The sequence below is a fragment of the Macaca nemestrina genome, chromosome 11 (assembly GCF_043159975.1).
Source record: "Macaca nemestrina isolate mMacNem1 chromosome 11, mMacNem.hap1, whole genome shotgun sequence".
Lineage (NCBI taxonomy): Eukaryota > Metazoa > Chordata > Mammalia > Primates > Cercopithecidae > Macaca > Macaca nemestrina.
Genome location: NC_092135.1, coordinates 73,035,721 through 73,057,041, shown reverse-complemented (window position 1 = coordinate 73,057,041; position 21,321 = coordinate 73,035,721). Strand labels below are relative to the sequence as shown.

The window sequence follows — 21,321 nt, the reverse complement described above, 5'->3', positions numbered from 1 at the left end:
AAGTAGGAAAGTAATCCTGACTCAGAGATGTCTTTTTGCAGTTGTTTTGTTCAAATCAGGATCCTTAATTTGGTTGTATGTTTATTAAATTTCTTCTAATGGAAAACAGTAACCCTCTTCCTTTGCTCTTCTTTTTATCTCCATGACATTTACTTGTTGAAGAGACCAGGTCATTTGTTCTAACTTATAGTGATTCATCTTAGGGTTTTTTGACTTTACCATGGTGGGAAAGTAATACAGTCACTATACTGCTCAATTCGTGATGGGGTTATGTCCCAATAAACCCATCGTAAGTTGAAAATATCTGTATTGGATTTGGATGATTACCTCGTGGTGGTAGTGTTTAACTTCTTTTTCTGTCTCCTGAATTTCCTTGTAATTGGAGCTAGGGAGGCTTGATTAGATTCACTTTTGACTTTTGACATTCCCTGCCCCCACCCTTAACAACCTTTGGTGTTAATTTAAGACTAATCTGAATTCAGATGCTGTCAGCCTGGTCCAACCATTGTGAAGTTCCTATCACCTTTTCTCCTAATGGTTTTAAAAATCAGACATTGATGATAGTTGCCCAGGTCCATTATTTCATTAGGGATTAAAGTGGTGGTGGTCTTCCTCTTCCACTTCTTCCTCCTCCTCCCCTTCTTCTCCCTCCCTTCTTCCTTATTCCCTCTCCTTCCTCCCTTCTTCCTCCCTCCCTTCTTCTTTCCTCCCTCTTCTCCCTCCCTCCCTCTTCTTTCCTCCCTCTCTCCTCTCTCCCGCCTTCCTTCCTCTCTTCTCTCTCCCTTCCTCTTTCTTCCTTCCCCCTCCCTCCTCCTAGCCTCCTCCTCTTCCTGTTGCTTCTCTTCCTCCTCCCTCTCCTTATTCATTCTTTCTTCTTTCGAGTTTGTTTTTGTTTTTGTTTTTGTTTTGGAGACAGGATCTCTCTCTTGCCACTGATTACTGCAATCTTGACCTCTTGGGTTCAAGGGATCCTCCTTCCTCAGTAACTGGGACCACAGGCAGGTGCCACCATGCCGTGCTATTTTTTTTGTTGTTGTTGAGAAGGGGGTCACAGGGATTTGGACTGAGATTTGATTATGAGAACTTGACAGCTCTGCCTTTGCAACCAAATGGGCAGTGCTTTTGTTTTCGTTTTGACTGGAGTGCAGTGACGCGCTCTCGGCTCACTGCAAGCTCCGCCTTCCGGGTTCACGCCATTCTGCCTCAGCCTCCCTAGTAGCTGGGACTACAGGTGCCTGCCACCATGCCCGGCTAATTTTTTGTATTTTTAGTAGAGACGGGGTTTTGAAAGTGTTAGCCAGGATGGTCTCTTTTTAAAAAAAAAAAAAAAAAAAAAAGACGGGGTCTTGTTCTGTCACCCAGGCTGGACTGCAGTGGCACAATCACAGGTTACTGCAGCCTGGACTTCCTGGGCTCAAGAGATCCTCCTGCCTCAGCCTCCAGAGTAGTTGGGACTACAGACATGCACCGCCATGATGCTGCCATGAGTGACTGTTTTAAATTATTTGTAGAGATGGGGTCACGCCGTCTTTCCCAAGCTAGTCTTGAACTCCTGGGCTCAAGCCATCCTCCCACCTCAGCCTCCCAAAGTGCTGGGATTATAGTCATGAGCCACTGCACCCAGCTAAAGTGGCAATTTTCTAATTGTTTTATTCTTCTGCACTTGTTGAAATTCTATAAAGGACTTTTCCTTCATCAACTCTTTGGTTACTGGAAATACATTTTATGCACAAAAGACAGATTAAACACACTGATCTTTTTTTTTTTTTTTTTTACCAGTTTTCAGATGAGGGCATTTTCTTAGTTGTTGGGTTGCGTGACAAGTCCTTACTGGTTTGCTGTGTGCCAGGCTTTCTTTCAATCTCTTACTCCACCTCTACTTAGAGTCCTGTGATAATCACTCATTTTTTTAGGTATACAGTTGTTCCTCAATATCTGTGGGTGATTGAATCCAGGACCTCCTGAAGATACCAAAACCTGAGGATGCTCCAGTTTCTTATATAAAATGGTGTAGTATTTGCATATCACCTATGCACCTCCTCCTGTATACTTTAAATCATCTCTAGGTTACTTTATACCTAATACAATGCATATGCTATGTGAATAGTTGTTATACTATATTGTTTAGGTAATAACGACAGGAAAAAAAGTCTGTACATGTTTAGTACAGATGCAGTTTTTTCCCACATATTTTTGGTCCAAGATTGATTGAATCCATGGATGCAAAACTCATGGATACAGAGGGGTGACTGTACATATTCTTTGATTTTTAATTATTTTTTATACTATGTGTCCTTCTCAAAGCTTCTGTAAGGTTTCCTGGAACACACTGTATCCGGATGTAGTTACCTGTATAATTTTTGTCTTTTTCCTAGTATTAGGTTAGATACACTATTTGCTTCTTTTTTTCCTTTTATTGAGGTATAATTTAAATAGAATGAAATGCACTATGTAGAGTAAAATCTGTTTGATCAATCTTTTCTTTTGTGGACCTTTTGTGTCCTGTTTAACCTTTGCCTACTCCAAAGATTCTTTCCTATTTTTCTTCTAGAAACTTACGCTTTGCCTTTCACTTTTAGGCCTATGATCTGCTGTGACTTAATTTTTAGTATAATGTGAGATAGAATTCATGGGGCATTTTTTAGTTTTGAATCCTTAATTGACATAACATTAAGGCTCTGAAAAGTCCTGTAAAATGAAGCCTACACATTCAACATTTCCCAAATTTATTTGGCTAAATATCTTTTTTCTATAATAGCTACCATGCTTTGGGAAACATTGATCTAAAGCACTGATAAACTGCTGTTGTCAGGGGAATATTACATAATTATTATTGGTTGAGTCAAGTACTCTTGCTATATAAAATTTCTAGAACCAATTATTGAAAAGACCATCTTTTTCCCACTTAACTGCAGTTGAGCATTTGTACAAATCATGTAACCTTATGTGTGGTTCCATTTCTGTACTCCTTTCTTTTCCATTTCTTTATATGTTTATCATTGGACTGATATCACAGTATCTTAATTACTGTAATTTTATAATGGGTCATGATATCTGATAATAAAAGTCCTCTAGCTTAGTTACGATTCTTCATGACTGCCTTGTTTATTCATTGTCTTTTGCATTTTGTTAAATTTTTTTATTTCCACACATACATAAAAGCTACCGGGAATTTTTGTTTGTTTGTTTGTTTTTAAGATAGAGTCTCACTCTTGCCCCAGCTGGAGTGCAGTGGTGCACTCTCAGCTCACTGCAACTTCCACCTCCCCAAGTTCAAGTGATTCTCATGCCTCAGCCTATCCCAAGTAGCTGGGACTACAGGTGCGTGCCACCACACCCAGCTAATTTTTGAATTTTTAGTGGAGACAGGGTTTTGCCATGTTGGCTAGGCTTGCCTCAAACTTCTGACCTTAAGTAATCCACCTGCCTCAGCCTGTCAGAGTGCTGGGATTACAGGCATGAGCCACTGCGCCTGGCTGACGAACAAAACTGATACAATAATTTTGGTTTATATCTATTTAAAGATACTGAATTCATTATTTAAAACCACCCAGAAGAGAACGCTCCTGGCTCAGATAGCTTCACTGGTGAATTATTCCAACATTTAAGGAAGAATTAGTACCTATCTTATGCAGATTTTTCTAGAGAGTAGAAAAGAATTAACATGACCCAACTCTTCTTATAAAGCCACTGCAACCTAGATACCTGGCAAGGTTATTTTTCACGCCATAGATGTAAACATCTTAAAATACTAGCAAAAGGGAGGATTTATTTAAGAAATTCTGGTTGGTTTGTCAATTAAACATTCAGTGTGATATACCACATTAAAACAATAAGAGGAAAAAAATAGTATCTGAATAGATGCAGAAAAAGCATTTGATAAAACTCAATGTCTACTCATCATTAAAACTCTCAGGAAACTAGAAATTGGAGGAAGCTTTCTTAATCTGATAAGGAGTATCTGAAAAAATCTGCAGCATCTGCTTTCTCCCTGAGATTTAAGTGTATTTTTAAGACTAGCATCTGCACAGTGCAGTAAAGCTAAGCACAATAAAATGAGGTATGCCTGTACCAGGAATTCTCATAATGTGAGAGGGGTCTGTGAAGTTAAAAACATTTTTATAATAATACTAAAATATTTACCTTTTTAAAATTCTCATTATCTCACAAGGATTTGATGCCATTTTCTAGAGGATACATGGTGATATCACAACAGGTGGAATACCAGAAGCACATATGAGAATTCAGCTGTATTACTGTGTTGAGCCAGATGTTAAAGATTTGCAAAAAATGGGAAATAATGCCTTTCTCACTGAATTTTTTGTTTTGAAAATATATTGTTTTTAAAAATGTGTTAACATACAATGAGTTGTTATTTTTAAATAGATTCATAAATTAATATTTTTAGAATTTCTCGGTTGTAATTTCTGATGTGGTCAGTGTTGATAGTACATAAACAAAAATGTTCTTTGGGAACCTAAATTTTTAAGAGTGTAGAGTATCCTGTTTGAGAACTTCAGGGCCATACTGTGCCCACTTATTATTTAGTAAGTTTTACTAGTGGTCATTACAACCAATCTTGTTAGAATACTTTGCTCTTACTTAAAAATTTATATACCAGTATTCCTTAGTTTGTAAACATTTAAGAAGCATTAGAAGGATAATATGTTTTTTAGATATATCACAGATATCATGAGGAGATGTTCCAAATTTAGTTGTAAAATAGCTTATAATGCTCACAGATTGTGTAGGTCAAAAATTTTACAGGATACAAGAAAATGGCTTGTCTCTGCTTTTTGTCTCTGCCTGGTACTGGCACCAGCAGCAGGCATTTGCTACTAGTAAACTGTGATTCTCAGTATCTGCCTCAGTCTCAATTTTTCAGGGCAGCAGTTTGCCCTTTGACCTCATTTCTCTGATGGATATAAGAAGAGTTGATGATTTTCTGTTGGTTTAGCTTATTTCTCGTTATGAGGGTAGGAATGATGACTTTCAAGTTCTTTATGTGTTAGACTAGAAGCCAGAAGTCTAGACAGTGTTTCCCCAAGTGTCATCCTTGCACCCACCAGTGTGGTATCACGTTGTCCATAGGCTATTTGACAATTATAGCAATAAACATTTTGGATAAAGCAATAAAAATTTTGTTCACACATTTCACAAATTTTGTGTATGAGATTAATAATGGTGACTTCCTGGAAACCATTTCTATTCTCAGTGATCATTGCGTACATGCTTTAAACATGAAGCAGCGACTACTGTGAACCAGTATGGGTTTCCTAAAAATGAGGTATATCAAATCCTTGAGAAAATTTTTGATATATTACAAGGAAACAGCATAAAATATTGACAAGACTTTTGAACTTGGACTCAGTATACCACTAATAAAAGGTTGGAAATCTAGGATTTAGAAAGAGATCAGAGTTAGAGATACAGATTTTGTTATATTAATTACTACCTTATCTCCTTTACTGGAAGGAGAGATTCCCTGAGGCTGGGATCTGTTTCTCTTCTATTTTTGAATTTCTCTGAGTCTTCTATAGTGCTTCCAATATAGGAAAAGGTGTAAATTTAAGAAGGGATTTAAGAGTTTGGTTTTAGACATATTGATGTTTTGGTGGCATATTTAGGTAGAAATGTTTAGCCAATAGATAAAAATATTCCACTAGAATTTAGGACTGGATATAGAAATTTTGCCACATTATTTTCATAACAGTACAGTATGATCCTTGGAAGAATGCATAGTATTTGCTCATTTAATTTGGTTGAATAAATGAAATTTGTTCGTTTCACCGTAAGTACTTTTACATTGCTGAGCAGAAAAGAGTTAGCCTGACAGAGCAGTGTTCCTACCCTTTTTCCTATAGTGCAGAATCTACATGTTACATATATTTTATCTACTCTCATAATAAGCAAGCGAAATAGAATTAAAATGTCAGAAGTGTTTTATTTTGCATTAAAATAGAAAATAAGCTTAATGAAAAATCTTGAGATTTATATTTTAAATTATTCTTTATTTTAAAATATGTACTCTAAAGTGTTTTCTGATTGATTATAGGCAATACAAGGACCTGTGGAATATGAGTGATGACAAACCCTTTCTATGCACTGCGCCTGGATGTGGCCAGGTAATACATAAATTACTTTAAATTATTTTGTATATTTCCACTTACTAAAACATCGATGATATGATATGTTATCACTAAAAGCATTTTCTTACAGTATTCTATAAAATTTTGGAGTTAGGATGAAAAAAACCCAGAAAACTTTTGGGAAGAAATTCTTCTTTTTCTTCAATAGTGCAACTGAGTTTTAGAAAGTATAATCTAATATGGAGTGGGGGGGAACATTGTATCTTGTAATGGAAAAGTGGAAACCCTACCCAAAAGTCCAAGATATAAAAGTATAATTTGACCATTATTGGTTGAAAATTATTGATAAACTGCCTAATTAGAAATCGGATCTATATTATATGAGAATTATTTTACTTACTAAACTTTTATGAAATTAACTGATATTTACTTCTTAGAGTATCACTAATGTATTAATGTTGTTAAGCCTAACATCTTTAATATTGGGCATATGGCAGCAGTTTCAGAAAGTAATATTTTTTTAACAACCCACTAAATTATTAATCTATTCCTATTATACTTATCTTAAAATAACTATAGACACTAAGGAAGAATTAAAAAATAAATGTAATGTGTAGCGAAGTTACAAAGTACTTAAATATACAGACCATAAATTGTAAGTAAGCATTATTTCTTCTCATTTGTTTTCTTAGTTGATATTTTAAATTGAAATATAATGACCTACAATAAACTGTATATACTTAAAAATGTACCATTTGATAAATTTTAACACATATATACTCATAAAACCATCAGCACAATCAGGATAGTGAACATATACATCACCCCAAAAGTTTCCTCATGCCTATTTATAAATCCTCTTATCCCACCTAACTTTATCAATTACTGGTCTACCTTCTGGTACTGTAGATTTGTTTGCATTTTCCAGAATTTTATATGAATGGAATCATACAGTACATTTTTTCACTCCACATAATTTAATATTTCTCCATGTTATGTTACCAGTAGTTAATTCCTTTTCATTGAGATATAATATTTCATTATCTCACAACTTATCTGTTCATCTACTGATGGATATTGGGTTTTTTAGTTATTAATAAAGCTGATGTGAATACTTGTGTACAAGTCTTTTTATGGACACATGCTTTCGTTTCTCTTGGAAGAATACATGGGAGTATAATGATGGGATTATCTGATAGATATATGTTTGACTTTTTAGGAAATTGCCAGGCTGCTTTTTTCATGTGTTTGTTGACCATTTCTATCCCTTACATTTTGTGAAGTATCTTTTTAAATCTTTTGCTAATTTTAAAAAATTGGGTTGTCTTTTTATTACTGAGTTGCGGGAGTTCTTTATATATCCTGGATACCAGTCCTGTGTCAGAGGTTGCTTTTTCTGTGGTTTGCATCTTAATTTTCATAATAATATCTTTTGATGAACAGATGTTTCTAATTTTAATGAATCCTAATGTGTTAATATTTTTCCTCTTATGGTTGTTGCTTTCTGTGACTTGTCTGATAAATTTTTGCTTGCCTTTAGGTTATGAAGGTATTCTCCTTTGTTTTCCTCTAAAAGCTTTCTGTTTCATTTAGATTTCTCTTTAATCTTGAATTAATTTTTGTGTATGGTGTGAGATAGGGGTTGAAGCTAACTTTTTTTTTTTTTTTTTTTTTTTTTGAGATGGAATTTCGCTCTTGTTGCCCAGGCTGGAGTGCAGTGGCATGATCTCAGCTCACCACAACCTCCGCCTCCTGGGTTCAAGCGATTCTTCTGCCTCAGCCTCCCAAGTAGCTTGGTTTACAGGCATGTGCCACCATGCCTGGCTAATTTTGTATTTTTAGTAGAGATGGAGTTTCTTCATGTTGGTCAGGCTGGTCTCGAACTCCTGATCTTGGGTGATGCCCCTGCCTCGGCCCCCCAAAGTGCTAGGATTACAGGCGTGAGCCACCGTGCCCAGCCAGTTGAAGCTAACTTTTTAAAAACATGAGTTTAGATATCCCAGCATAATTTCCTGAAAAGATTTTTCTTTCCTCATTAAACTGCTTTGACTCCTTTAATGAAAATCAAATGATTGTGTAAGTATGGGTCTTTCTGGGATTTATATTCTGTTCCGTTCATCATTCTGTCAACTTTTATGCCAGTACCACACCATTTTGATTACTGTAGCTTTACAGTTAGTGTTCCAGTCAGTTAGGGTAAATTCTCTAATTTAGTCTTCCTTTTTCAAGATTGTTTTGGTTAGTCTCTTAAGTTTTAGTCATTCTGGTGAAGGTGTTGTGGTATCTCATTGTAATTTTGATTTACATGATATTTAATGATGTATAGCCAGGTAAACATAGGAGTTAATCAAGATTAATGCTATTTTAGATAGGTTAACCAGGGAATGTGCCTCTGCTAAGGTGACATTTGAACAAAGACCCAAAGAAAATGCAGGAGCACACAGCTTGGATGTTTCTAGACTAAAGGAGCAGCAAATGTAAAGGCCCTAGGGAAGGAATGTGTATGGTGTGTTTAAGAACAAAAACACAACTACTGTGGCCGGAGCATATAATGATCAACAGAGAGAAGGTTAAGAGATGAGGTCAGAGGACATAGAAAAAAAGACATATCCTATGATAAGGTGTTTGGGTTTTATTCACTGAGCAGTGAAAAGCCACTGCTGAGTGGTCACAGGGAGACAAGAGGCTGACAGCAGTCCAGGTGAGAGATGATGGTGGTTTGGATTAGGTGGTAACAGTGGACACAGAGAGAAATAGACTAATTTGACATTTATTTTGGAGATATATTTGATATTTTTTTTTTCTGTAAAGTTAAGAGAGATAAAAACTACAATTCTCTTTGCACCTAGAATTCTGCATATGATTTTAGGTTTCACCGACGAAATTTACTCTTTGTGGTAAATCAGATTTACTTAAATTTTTTTTTTTTTTTTTTCCTCGAGACAGGATCTCACTCTGTTACCTGGGCTGGAGTGTGGTAGCATGATCATAATACACTGAAGCCTCAACCTCTTGGGCTCAGGTGATCCTCCCACCTCAGCCTCCAGAGTAGCCGGGACCACAGGTGCTCGCCACCACACCTGACTAATTTTTTGCTTGTTTTTTTTGTTGTTGTTGTTTTTTTGTTGTTGTTGTTTTTATACAGGGTCTCCCAGTGTTGTCCAGGCTGTTCTCAAACTCCTGGGCTCAAGCCACATGCCCACCTTGGCCTCCCAGTATGCTGGGATTATAGGTGTGAGCCACTGCGCCTGACCCACTTTACTTTTTGGATTTGGTACCAAGTTAAATGGAATGAGAGATGGTATTACTCAAATCATCCGTTTTGCTGGCTTGGAGTGAACAGACAACTTGATTCTGTAATCCCTGAATTACAGCTAATGCAGTGTGTTTCTAGGGCCAGCCTTTGGATGAAGACTAGTTTTGACATATTCTAGGTATCATTCTTAGAGACCCAAAAAAGGCCTTTCCTGATTCTCTTCTGCTTAAAATAGTTAGAATGGTTTTTGTGATTGACTTCTTACTAATACACATGCCATTTTAAATAAAAGCATTACAGTTAAACAGAAGAAAAACTGATTGCTGAACATTAGAATTTGTGTGTGTATGTGTATCATAAGAAATTGTTGTTAAAAGACCTCTCTAACATTAACTATGTGTGTGAAAAACAGTAAGAAGTTAGGTAATTATTTTTTTAGGTTTCCTACTATTAAAGGAGTTAACATTTCATACTTTCTGCCTCCACTTTCCCATCTCCTAATGTCTGATAATTACTATTTTTTCCATTGTCAAGGTTTGTAATTCATTTTGTCTTATCCATAATTCCCATATTTGCTTAGTTTTACTTCTATATCAAAATAGTATAGATAGAAGAGTGAGAGCTAAGCTTTCGGGCACCTCCAGTGTTTAAAAGTCAGGAAAAGGAGGAGAATGTAGCACAGAAGATTAAGAAGCAGCAACCAATGAGGAAAATTGAATCCTGAAAGTTAGAAAAAATATTTCAAAGTAAGAGAAACAATGTAGTCATATCTTAAGTAGGATAAGATGAGAATTCAGTATTTACTATTGAATTTAGAGACTGTGATAAAAGTAGCTTTCAATGAAGGGGCAGTAACAACAGTGTAATTGGAGTAGGTCAAAGAGAGAATGGGAAGAACCAGAAATGGAGACATTATAGGACAGCTCTTTCTTGGAGGTATAGCTAAAGGGAAAGTGAGAATATGTAGCTTCAATGTAGGATTGAAGATGGTGGATCTTCTTTGTTTTGCATTTTAGGGTGGGAATATCACAGCATATTTGGCAATGCAGAAAATGGGACCATTGCAGGAGTGGGGTCCTTAAGTAGCTAGGAGAGGATGGGATCTATATATTTTTAAAACAAAATTGGGACCATACTGCACAGTTTTGTATTCTGTTAGTATTTGGATGACATTATACATATCATGAGCATTTTGTCTATTAATTGAAAGCATGGCTTTAAGTCACTGTTGCTAGAGCAGGTCCCATGATTTACTGATTCCACTATTATGAACTTTTAATTTTGGTATTATAAGCAACATTGTATGAATATCCTTCTACATAACCCTTTGTATATGTCTCCACTTAGTTTCTTAAAATACATTTTGGAACTAGTGTTACTGGATTTAAATGTATACACACATTTCTAAGTTTCTTCATATATTTTGCCAAATTGTTTTTTAAAAGCTAAATCAATTTTTTATTCTCACTAATTGAATTCTCGCTAATAGTGATTCTTTTAAACATTAGCCATTTGATCCTGAGTATTATATTGGGGGGGCTGTGTTTGTACCCTAAGATACTTAAAATAATCTCTTTGTAAGTATTACTGATCAAAATAGAACCTGCCTACTCATCCATTCATTAAATCTTGCTGAGAACAGAAATGGTGTGGTCTCTCTTTAGATTGAAATAGTATTTCCTAGAAACTACTTAATAAGAATTGGTTTTAGAAGCATCATTTTGATGGTGACTGCCTTTTCACACTGTCTTTTTAAGTTTCTTGTTATTTTTTGTCACCAGTAGGCAATGACATTATTCTGAATTTGAGTTTCAGCTTTAACACAATGGTCCTAGTTAAATTTAAGGTTTCAAATAGATTTTTACACATTAAAATCTATTTTGGTGATAATACAGTATCAGAGAGAGACCTCTATAAATGATTACAAAGAGTTTTTAACTGTAGACTCTTGCTATTAAATCTTCTTGTATGCCTAAGTTACTCTTAGGTATTCCACATGCCTGTTCATTTCACTTGTTTTAAAGTGATGCTCCATGGCATTTAGTAAAAGAGACAGTGAGGTAATTTAGTGAAAGATTCATTTGTCTTTGTTAGTCTTCCATATAATTGGTAGTGTCTTTGCTTTTGGTGTCCCTGTCATTGAAAAGTATTTCTTTGGTAGAATGTTTACACATTATAAGCTGTTTTTTAAAGGAGATAAAGATTCATTTTATATTTAGTCTAAAGCGTCAATGGAGATGTATGCGTGAGAGTGTGTGTGTGTGCATGAGAGAGACAATGAATATGTCAGTGTAACTTCCTGCTGTTGTTGAATAGTCCTTAAACTAGTGAAAAAAGTAGTGAAACAAGCTATTGGCCCAATGGCTTAAAAACTTATTTGTGTCTATCTAATATATTTAAAAGGAATAATAATATATCATGGATATGAGTGTATGTATTAACTATAGAATGTCCGATTTTTTAGGAAGTTAATTCTGGTGAGAGTGGTCAAGCCTTAGTAACACAGATTTCCCAGATATCAAAACTTAAATTATTGTAGAAGCAACTGATTTACCTTCTTCCCATCTGACAGGTTACCCTTTCTTTTTAACCTTTTAAGAGAGATTGCTGTCTGCTAGGGACCTATCAAAGAAAAAAAAATTTTTTTTCACTTTTTACATTGTTTATTGAGCTGTATACTCAAGGTCTTAGTCTTGTTTAACAAAATACTTGTGTTTTTGTGTATATCTACAGCGTTTTGCATGGGGGTTGTGCTTTGAAATGCCTGGAGGAATACAATTTATGAATTCAGTATGTTGGTGTTGCTAGTAATATATATATTTTTACAAAGCTTATTTTTAGAATAAACTTTAATTTGACTGGGAAGGCAATTCATATAGATTCTGTAAAAAAAAAATTTATCTTAGCTTGTAGCTACCTTATAAATAAATAAATAATGCATTTCTTTCATATTAAACTTCTGGTGAGTGCCTTTTCACAAGATTGCTTTTTCACACTGTCTTTTTAAGTTTTTTGTTAAAAATAATAAATTTTCTCAGATAACCAAGGTCAAATTCATCTGTATCAAGTGCCAGTGTATTTTGTCCTTTGCAGTGTTTTTGTATTTTGACAAATACCTTTGCGGTGTTGCTGTCACTGTATATAATTAATACTGTTATAGGATCAGTAATCCCTTTGTAAATTGCAGTTAGACAAATTTGATCTGTGGATCTTATATGAGAGTTTATAAATACATATTGGTTGCATTCTCCCTTTTATATTCATATGATCCTAAATATTTGTTAGGTTCCTTCTGGCCACTTCCTTTCACTTAGGATTGAACTTAGAATTTCATATGTTTTGTACGAACACAGTGTTATTTATTCTACATGTAGTTCTTTGATTTGAATATTTGTGGTCAAACTAATCCAAGCAAAGAAAATTGGTAGAATAAAATTCCTTGGCAACAACATTCCAACTTCTTATCTATTAATTTGTTGACTTTGCAGTTTTAAAATCTGGGACCTGCACCAAAATGCATTCATTCACAAATGTTTAATGATTGCCTTTAGTGGAAAAGCCACATTATGAGGTTCTTTGGAACATAAAGTAAATCTTACTTTCAGATGCTTTTAATGTAGGATGTAAGACACATACATATAAAACAGCAATACAAAGAAAAAGTGTAAAATATTAATGTCAATACACTCTGCAGATATGTTCATTCTCTGAGAACTGTGTTATTCAGCAGTCTGTCAAAAGTACCACTGTTTCTTATTTCCCCAAAATTGGGAGAGATTCTTATAATGATAAAGTAATAGGAAGATAGTACCTGGGTGGGGAAAAGTTCGATTGTGGTCCTAGTGCCTATGGTTGGTGCCCAGTAAATGTCTGAAGAGTGAATGAGTAAGTCAAGTAATGGAAGTGTTGCATCTGAACACTCTCCTTCAGTGGTAATACAGGCAGGTTCTGAAGAGAGGTTATAAAATAGTAGTTTTCTGTTGGTGTGTGAAGTAATCCAAAGACTAAGTGATAAAATGTAGCCAGATTAAACTGAAGTTGAATTCACCTTAATGAACAGTGGTTTATGGTCTTTTTTAACCCCCTCAGACTGATCTTTAAGATTCGCCTGTTTTATTGTAATGAATTCATTCTTTCAATTAGCATTTATTGAGCACTTACTGTATGTTAAGTTTGGGGGACCACAGTAGGAGCTCAGCCTACTTAAAAGGACAGACATATGAAAATATGATAGGTGCTATAACCAAGGCATTGTGCAACACATAACTGGGGCACATATGAGATGGTTTTTATCTCTACAGGCAGAGGGATAGTAGGCTGGGCCAAAGATGTTAAAATGTTAAAAATGTTTCATTCTTTTACATTGTGTTTAAGGTAACCCTAAAGCTACTATTATTAGTTGCATGAAAGGATGTAGTGAATTGGGTAGAGGAAGGAGACCACAAGAAATGGAATTCATTTTGATGGTTTGGGCAAACCAAGTTCAAGTATATATATTTTAACATCCTCACTTGTAAGGTTATAAAGAATGAATTGAGATCTGTTAACTTAGCGTTTTAAAATTACTGCTTTGAAATAACAAAAAGCTCCCTATTTTCAGTTATAAATATTGCTTAATGAGCATCTTCAAAAAGGTTGATGTTCAGACATCAGAGATAAACAGTGTATTTATTGTGTTATAATCATAAATGTTACCTTTGGCATGCAAAACTTATCCAAGTTAGAGGTAGGAAAATATATGATGGATAACTTTAAAAATAAAATGTTTTAAAAATAATTTTGCTCCATTTTTATGTAAGAACTCTCATGAAAAAATTATTTTGGGTACTTTAAAAATTCTTATTTTAAAATGAGCTGCTTTGCTATTGTACTGGTTGCTATTTCTTTGCTGGATTAAAACAAAGGCATTCTTTTTTATGTGGTAACATGAAAATCAGATTTATTTCTTAATTTTGTCCAGGCGTAATACTTTTATAAGAAAATTCTCTTTTAAAAAGTGGTAAGTAACCTTAAGTCTAGGTAAATATTAATACTACAGTACTTGCTTGAAAAGTCATTGTACCATGGAGTATAGTTTCTACTATCATAGGACAGATTAATGGTGGTCTATTTTTAGTATCCAAATGAAATTTATGTAAAGTTTCTTTGCCTCCGATTTTAGTTTTAAATGCTCTCAAATGAGTTATGTGACCTAGCAGTGTGTCAGTATTGCTTATTCTTGAGTAATGGGTTTCTCTGTGATTGTTTGCAATCTAGTATGCTTATCTACTAACAACGGATTCTTTTATAGTTTAAAAACTGCTATTTCACTGTTAATGGTGGTTTTACATGTTGTGGAAATGAATTTCCTAATCATTTTACTTATTTGATCAAATTGAAAATCTTAACTATATTTTAAAACTTTTTGCCACAGCGTTTTACCAACGAGGATCATTTGGCTGTCCATAAACATAAACATGAGATGACACTGAAATTTGGTCCAGCACGTAATGACAGTGTCATTGTGGCTGGTTAGTATATGCTTTTATTAATAGCTTATATACATATTTCACCTGGAATGTGCACAATTTTTGTGTATTCTCTGTAAATAATATAGTCTGGTGATATTCCAATGACTTCATTATAGTAAATGTTGGCAACATGTATTTTACCCATTACATTTTCATGTTTCCTTCTGACCATTCATTTCACTTTTTCGTGTAGTTTTCAAATTTAGATTCCAATGTCGATTTTGTGAAAGTTCATTAGAATTCTGGGAACATTCATACCATCTACAAATTTTACATTTAACTAATAATTGAACTAACATGGTATTTAGTCAGCATTTCTTTTAGCTATCTTGTACAACTGACTTACAAGGCTATGTGAAGATAGAAAATGACCAAGCTTCTCCTGTTGGAGAAAGAACAGTGAGCAGACTTGTTCATTAGAGTTGTTTATATTTCTTTTCAGACTAAACATTTGTATTAGTAAAATATTCTCAGTAAAGAGGCTCTAAATTCAGTCAATGCAGTTTTTGTGTGTTGATACTATGAAACGTACAGTATCACCTAAGCAGATGATTATTTTTCACTGTATGTGAAAAGAGAAACCCAGTTCATACATTGGTTGATTGTCATTCTATGCTGTATTAGCTGCTCTTTTTTGGTATTGAAATATATACACACACACATCTATGTATATATACATACATGTCATGTATAATTTTGCTAATTTTTTGGTATATTTTATAAGTATTGTGATAAAACAAAACTGTATACATTTCAGATCTTTTATGTCATCACAGATTTACATATAAATATTCAAATTAACTCTAGATTTTTCTTTTCTCTTGTAAAGCTTGTTATATATCATGTAAGTCTGGAATTATACCCAAATACTATAATACTTTTAAATTATTCATCATTATAGAGCCCAAATTGTTCTATGCAATGTTTTGGATAGATAATAAAGCAAATATTTGGTGGTTTTCCCTCTACTTTCAGTATTGAAATTTTTGTAATGAAGAAATTAAAGGTAACAGAAAGTTAATTTATCAAAAACAATATATGTAGGAAAAATGTAGGGGAACTTCCAACATATCCTAAGTTCCATAAGTAAAAAACAGAGAAGAGTGAGATATGCTCTTTTTTTTTTTTTTTTTTTTTTTTTTGGAGTATTTTACATTAGATACTAAGATCTAGAACAAAACGAACCAAACAAGCAAAATAGTAACAACCTGGAAAGATCACTGTCCTAGGCATGAAGCTCTTTGTTTCTCTGAAACTTTCTGCCTTAGCACAATCTCTCTCTGTGTGTAACTTTTTAGCTCAAATATGTTTTGAAATTGGTTTCTAGAAATTACTTTCCTGTCTGATCACATTTAATGCAGTAGAAAAGTAGAGCACATTCAAACACAGTACTTGACCTTTTTTGTTTTCACTAACATATGTTGAGATGAATAGGTTAACATTACCATGTAAATAAAATGCATGATATGTGTGGTATAGTTTTGGTGATCGGTAGCCATATGCAATGTGCATGTTCAATGATTGTGCCTATGTTGACTTTTCTCAAGTCTGATAGTTCCAGTGATCATTGATAAAAGTGACTTATGCTTATGTATTTTATTTTTTTAAGATTTTTTTCCCTCCCTTTAATGTAATTTCAGAGCCTTCTAATGAACTTAGATAGACAAACCCTTGGGTATGAACAGGAGTCAAATTTAGATTTGACCTACTAATTTAGTCATGATGGACTTAAGCTAATATATGTACTTTACTTACTATAATGTGATTTTTGAGATCTTTTGGGAGGTGGGAATTAAAGGATAGGCTAGAAACTAGTAAAATTATGATATAATAGAGTCCTTCTAGTAATTCTGATATTACTAACAGTGCCTGAGACAGGCCTGCATTTTGTCTAGTTACGTATTACAAGTGGGTCATTTTAGTGTTAAATATATTTGTACATAGTAAAAATACTAGTACTCTAGGTATACATGTTGGGGGCAAAGATAAAATAGTAAGTAATGCCCTCTGTGGGGATATAATGGTTAACAAATATGTAAATTTTAATCTTACAAAAGAAATTATGAGTATTTTCTCTTAAACGAAGAGTCTTCCTTAGAAGAGTACTTTTATTTCACTTAGGCTAGATCCCTGCTATAGCCTGTAAAATTGGTGCTCTAAAATATATTAAATGTGAATAGAATTTGAATGTGCTACCAACTCTAATCAATATGAATAGACACCCTTGAAAATAATAACACTAAATAGGCAGAATTTATAAGTTTCTTTTCATTCAGTGTAAATCTTACCTGGCATTTTTTGTAGCCTATACATGAACACTGAGTACATATGTTAATGTACATGGTTAGGAGTACATATTCGAGTAAAGTTGAAATGTTTCATGTTGTAAGAAAATAGAGTGAACTATTTCTTTACTCCCTAGGAATTAAGCTAGAACATTCTGGAGGCATGTGACTCACACATACCCCTTGTATCTAGCTTGTAAAATGCATTTAATTAGAAAATTAGTTTCAGTAGATAGTGGCAAAAAGAGGGTTTGTTGTTTTAGGGCTGTTTTAACTTTTTTTTTTCTTTCTTACAATATTTTTATCTGCCTAATAAAGATTCTCTTTTATCTTAGTTTGCTTTCATATAGTGTATGAACAACTAGTGGAAGAACCAAGTTAAAGCAGATATATATGCTCTTATCCTAGTTTTCCCCAAATTTCATTTATTTAAATAATTGTAGTTTTTAATAATGTAAATTTTGTAAAATTCTTTATACTGTGTTAGATAATAGTAGTTTATGTCTTGAGTAGAGGATGTTTATGCCATTCTACTCAAAGAGAAGCAGTGGACTAAGGAGCAAAAAGGACTTCTTTCCTACTTTCATAGTTCTTAAAATTGGAGGAAATATGAAGTACAGCAAAAATTTAACCAAATTTTGTTTGCTTTAAAGGAAGAGGTCTTTCCAAAGAGAGAATTAACAACTGACTGAACCAGTCCTGCTAATTTGTTAACTTAGTAGCTATATTTTAGAGTCTTAACATATTTAAATATGCATGATTACTTCTTGACATTTATTTCAGATCAGACCCCAACACCAACAAGATTCTTGAAAAACTGTGAAGAAGTGGGTTTGTTTAATGAGTTGGCAAGTCCATTTGAGAATGAATTCAAGAAAGCTTCAGAAGACGACATTAAAAAAGTATGTTGTAACCATGAAATTTAAAGAGTACTTCTGACAGAAAAGTAATCATAGTTTATACTTCCTGCTTTTTAAATTTAGACATACTGTTTTTGAACTTGTAACCTTTTCCTTATTATTTGAATTATAGATGCCTCTAGATTTATCCCCTCTTGCAACACCTATCATAAGAAGCAAAATTGAGGAACCTTCTGTTGTAGAAACAACTCACCAGGATAGTCCTTTACCTCACCCAGAGTCTACTACCAGTGATGAAAAGGTTAGAAATTTTTAGAAATACAAACTAAGGGGGAAGAACAGTACCCAAATAAAGTTTACTATTTAATCTCCACAAAATGTTAATGTATTAAATTCTATGTCAGCTTGCAATAGTTTTATATGTGAAAGCCTGTCAATACTCAGATATTTCAGGGTAAGAAGACTGCAGTTTCATTGTACACAGAAAAATTATAGGGGAGAACAGTCATGTTAGATGAAACTTATTTTTAAAAGATTTATGAATGTATAAATTTAACTTAATTTTTCTGGGTTTTGCTATTTTATATTTAGCTACTTTCATACAGTAACAGCTTAATTAAGAATCTATTCAAAAAATTATTTGAACAATGGTTTTATAGACTTTTACAGGATTAAGGGACTAGTTACTCAATCTTAGCAGTGGATCTTTGTAAGTGCAATTAGGAGGATGATGATACTAGCTTGAATACCAAGATAATCTGGGACCACCTGGGCTACAGTTGTGTTTTGAGTAACATTATTATGGGAACTTCTTGATCACTCTTTTGTTCACAAGCACATAGAATAAGCACATATTTATTTGGGAGTACCATGCAGGACACAGCGAAGAGGCAATATTCTTTTTTAGATTGTTATTCTAAAACTATGCTTATTAATGGACTTCTGTCATGGCGGAGGAGCTAGAAATAAGGAAATACAGAAAAAATAACTTTTTGGCTAAGAATAAATGCTTTTTTTTTTTTTTTTGCAGTTTCTTTTTCTGATTTTAAAAGTACATTCTCCTTCTTCTCTAGGAATACAGAAAAATGAAAAGAAAACCAAAATCACCTATTAGCACATAATTGAATAAGATTACTATCTTGAAACATTTTTCCTAGATATATACATTTATAGGTACAAATATATAAGTGAATAAATAGAAGGATAGATGGATACAAAGATCCTAGCTTTGTTTTATATTGTGCTTTAGACGCTCAGTATTGATGAATATTTTCCCATGTCATTAGAGATTTCCCCAAAATGGTTGTACTTTATTTTATTATATGATATGTATTATGTTACCTTGTTCTTTTTGGACATAAAGGTTGTTTTCACATTATCACAGTTATTAGAAATGCTTTTTAAATCTCTGATATAAATCTTTTTTCCTAAAGAGCATTTCATTCTTTTCACACTTAACAGTTTTTCATTGTTCATGGCTGCTCCAGCATCTTTTAGGAGTATTCCTTCTTTCTGCATTCCCCAGTTGTTAGGCCCTCCTTGAGCAAGGTATACCATATGAAATTGATTAAAAAAAAAAAAAATCTGGAGCTCTTCTTCTTTCTTGATTTTCTTCCTAGGTGATCTCATCCAGACCCATAACTCTAATAAACATCTTACATACTGATGACTCCCAAATTTCTATAGGCATAGGTATCTCACCAGATTGCCATATTTATATCCAACTCCATCTTGACATCACCTTTTCTATGTCTAATAGACATCTTAAACTTAATAGGTCAAAATCAGAGTCCTTGATTCTTCCCCCAGTTTTCCCCATCTCAGTAAATTTTCTCCACCCATTTAGTTGTTCTAGCTGAGAATTTAGGGGTCATCCTTTATTTATTCTTTTCTTTTACACTGAAACTAATAGCATATTTTATCAGACCTGAATCTCATCCTCTATGTCTGTGTTCAGTGACACCACTTAAGCCCAAACCATCAATATCTTTTGTTTGGATTATTAACAGTTACCTTCTAACTGGTCTTCCTGCTTCTACCTCCAATCCATTTTCTATAAGATGACTTTTAATACATTAAACATGTCACCTGCTTAAAATCTTTCAGTGGTCTACCATTGTATTTAAAATACTTCACACTCCTTGGCATAAGTCCTCTTTTATCTGGGCTTGTCTACGCATCTATCCTCACCTCATGCCTCTCTCTTGTGTTCATCAAATATTTGAAGCTTTTTCTTACCTCAGGACATGACATGTGGTATTGCTTCCTTGTCCCTACAATGAAATGCTTTCCTCCTTACCCTTTCATCGTCAGTTCAAATGCTGTTTTTGCAAAGAAGCTCACCTATTCTTACTATGCTATATAAATTAACTGACTCTTCCTTACCCTCAGCTAATCTTTCACCCTTTGTTACGTTGCACATATTATTCTGTAACACTTAAGATTTACTACAATCTGAAATTTTGTTGTTTGTTTTACTTATTTATTGTCTCTTCCCACTAGTCTTTGAGAGCTTAAGTTCTCAACTTATTGAATAAATGAAGTTACAATAGTACTAGTTTATCCTTCCTATGTAGCTTAATAAGATTTTGATGATAAGTGGCACCATACAGGCCAATTCATAAAACACAATAGACCCAATGTATACACTGACTTATTTAAGGAATTCTGGGTAAAATCTTTTAAAACTTTTTGTTCTCTTATCTGTAAAGCCAGAGGAAATGCCGTCTTTAAGGTCTTGGCTGACAAATTCTGTTTTCCTAACTTGAAAGAGTTCACTCCAGTACTTATTTATTTTATATTCAAGATATCAGTATTACATGGCCTTTTGATATTGAGAAATTATTGATATAGATGAGGTAGCTAACTGAAATTAATTAAATTTGTATTGTATTGTATCTAAAAATTCTTATTTCTGTTACTTAATTTGTATCAGCCATAACACAGCCTCACTGGACCTGTTTCCTCTTTATACAGTATAATGAGGAAACTAAACTAAGGGGAAACTAAACAATCCCTTCTGGATTTTAAGTTCTGTGATTCTCTGAGAATGGATTATATTTTTATTTTTTATTAAAATTCTCTTGGTATCATAGCCAAGTTGCCTAGTCTAACTTATTTCTGGATTGACAGGAAAACAAGTTGTACTGAAAAAAAAAAAAAACCGTCTTTTTAAAAGTAAAAAATTGAACATTGCCTTTGAATCTTTACAGCTCTTCTAAAATGTTCTTTTAATTAATTTAAATATTAATTTGCTTTGAGCAGTTGTTATTCTGTAGATGCTTTTAGAAGTGTGTTATATTCTGTTCACTAAGGTATGTG

The 21,321-nt window shown here is 33.7% G+C and overlaps 1 protein-coding gene across 4 annotated transcripts in view; it reads left to right on the top strand.

Moving 5' to 3' along the window:
* Nucleotides 1-21,321, top strand: part of LOC105483203 (activating transcription factor 2) — a 90,520-nt gene that overhangs the window by 29,932 nt on the left and 39,267 nt on the right. For 3 of the 4 annotated variants that reach the window (XR_003018347.2, XM_011743907.3, XM_011743913.3), the window contains exons 4-7: nt 6,056-6,125; nt 14,759-14,855; nt 17,924-18,042; nt 18,173-18,301. Coding sequence is in view for 3 of the 4 variants with exons in the window: in XM_011743907.3 (XP_011742209.1) it covers nt 6,056-6,125; nt 14,759-14,855; nt 17,924-18,042; nt 18,173-18,301 (415 nt within the window). In the remaining variant the exon portion in view is untranslated. The remainder of the gene's footprint in view (nt 1-6,055; nt 6,126-14,758; nt 14,856-17,923; nt 18,043-18,172; nt 18,302-21,321) is intronic. The other variant, XM_011743914.3, reaches the window with a different exon arrangement.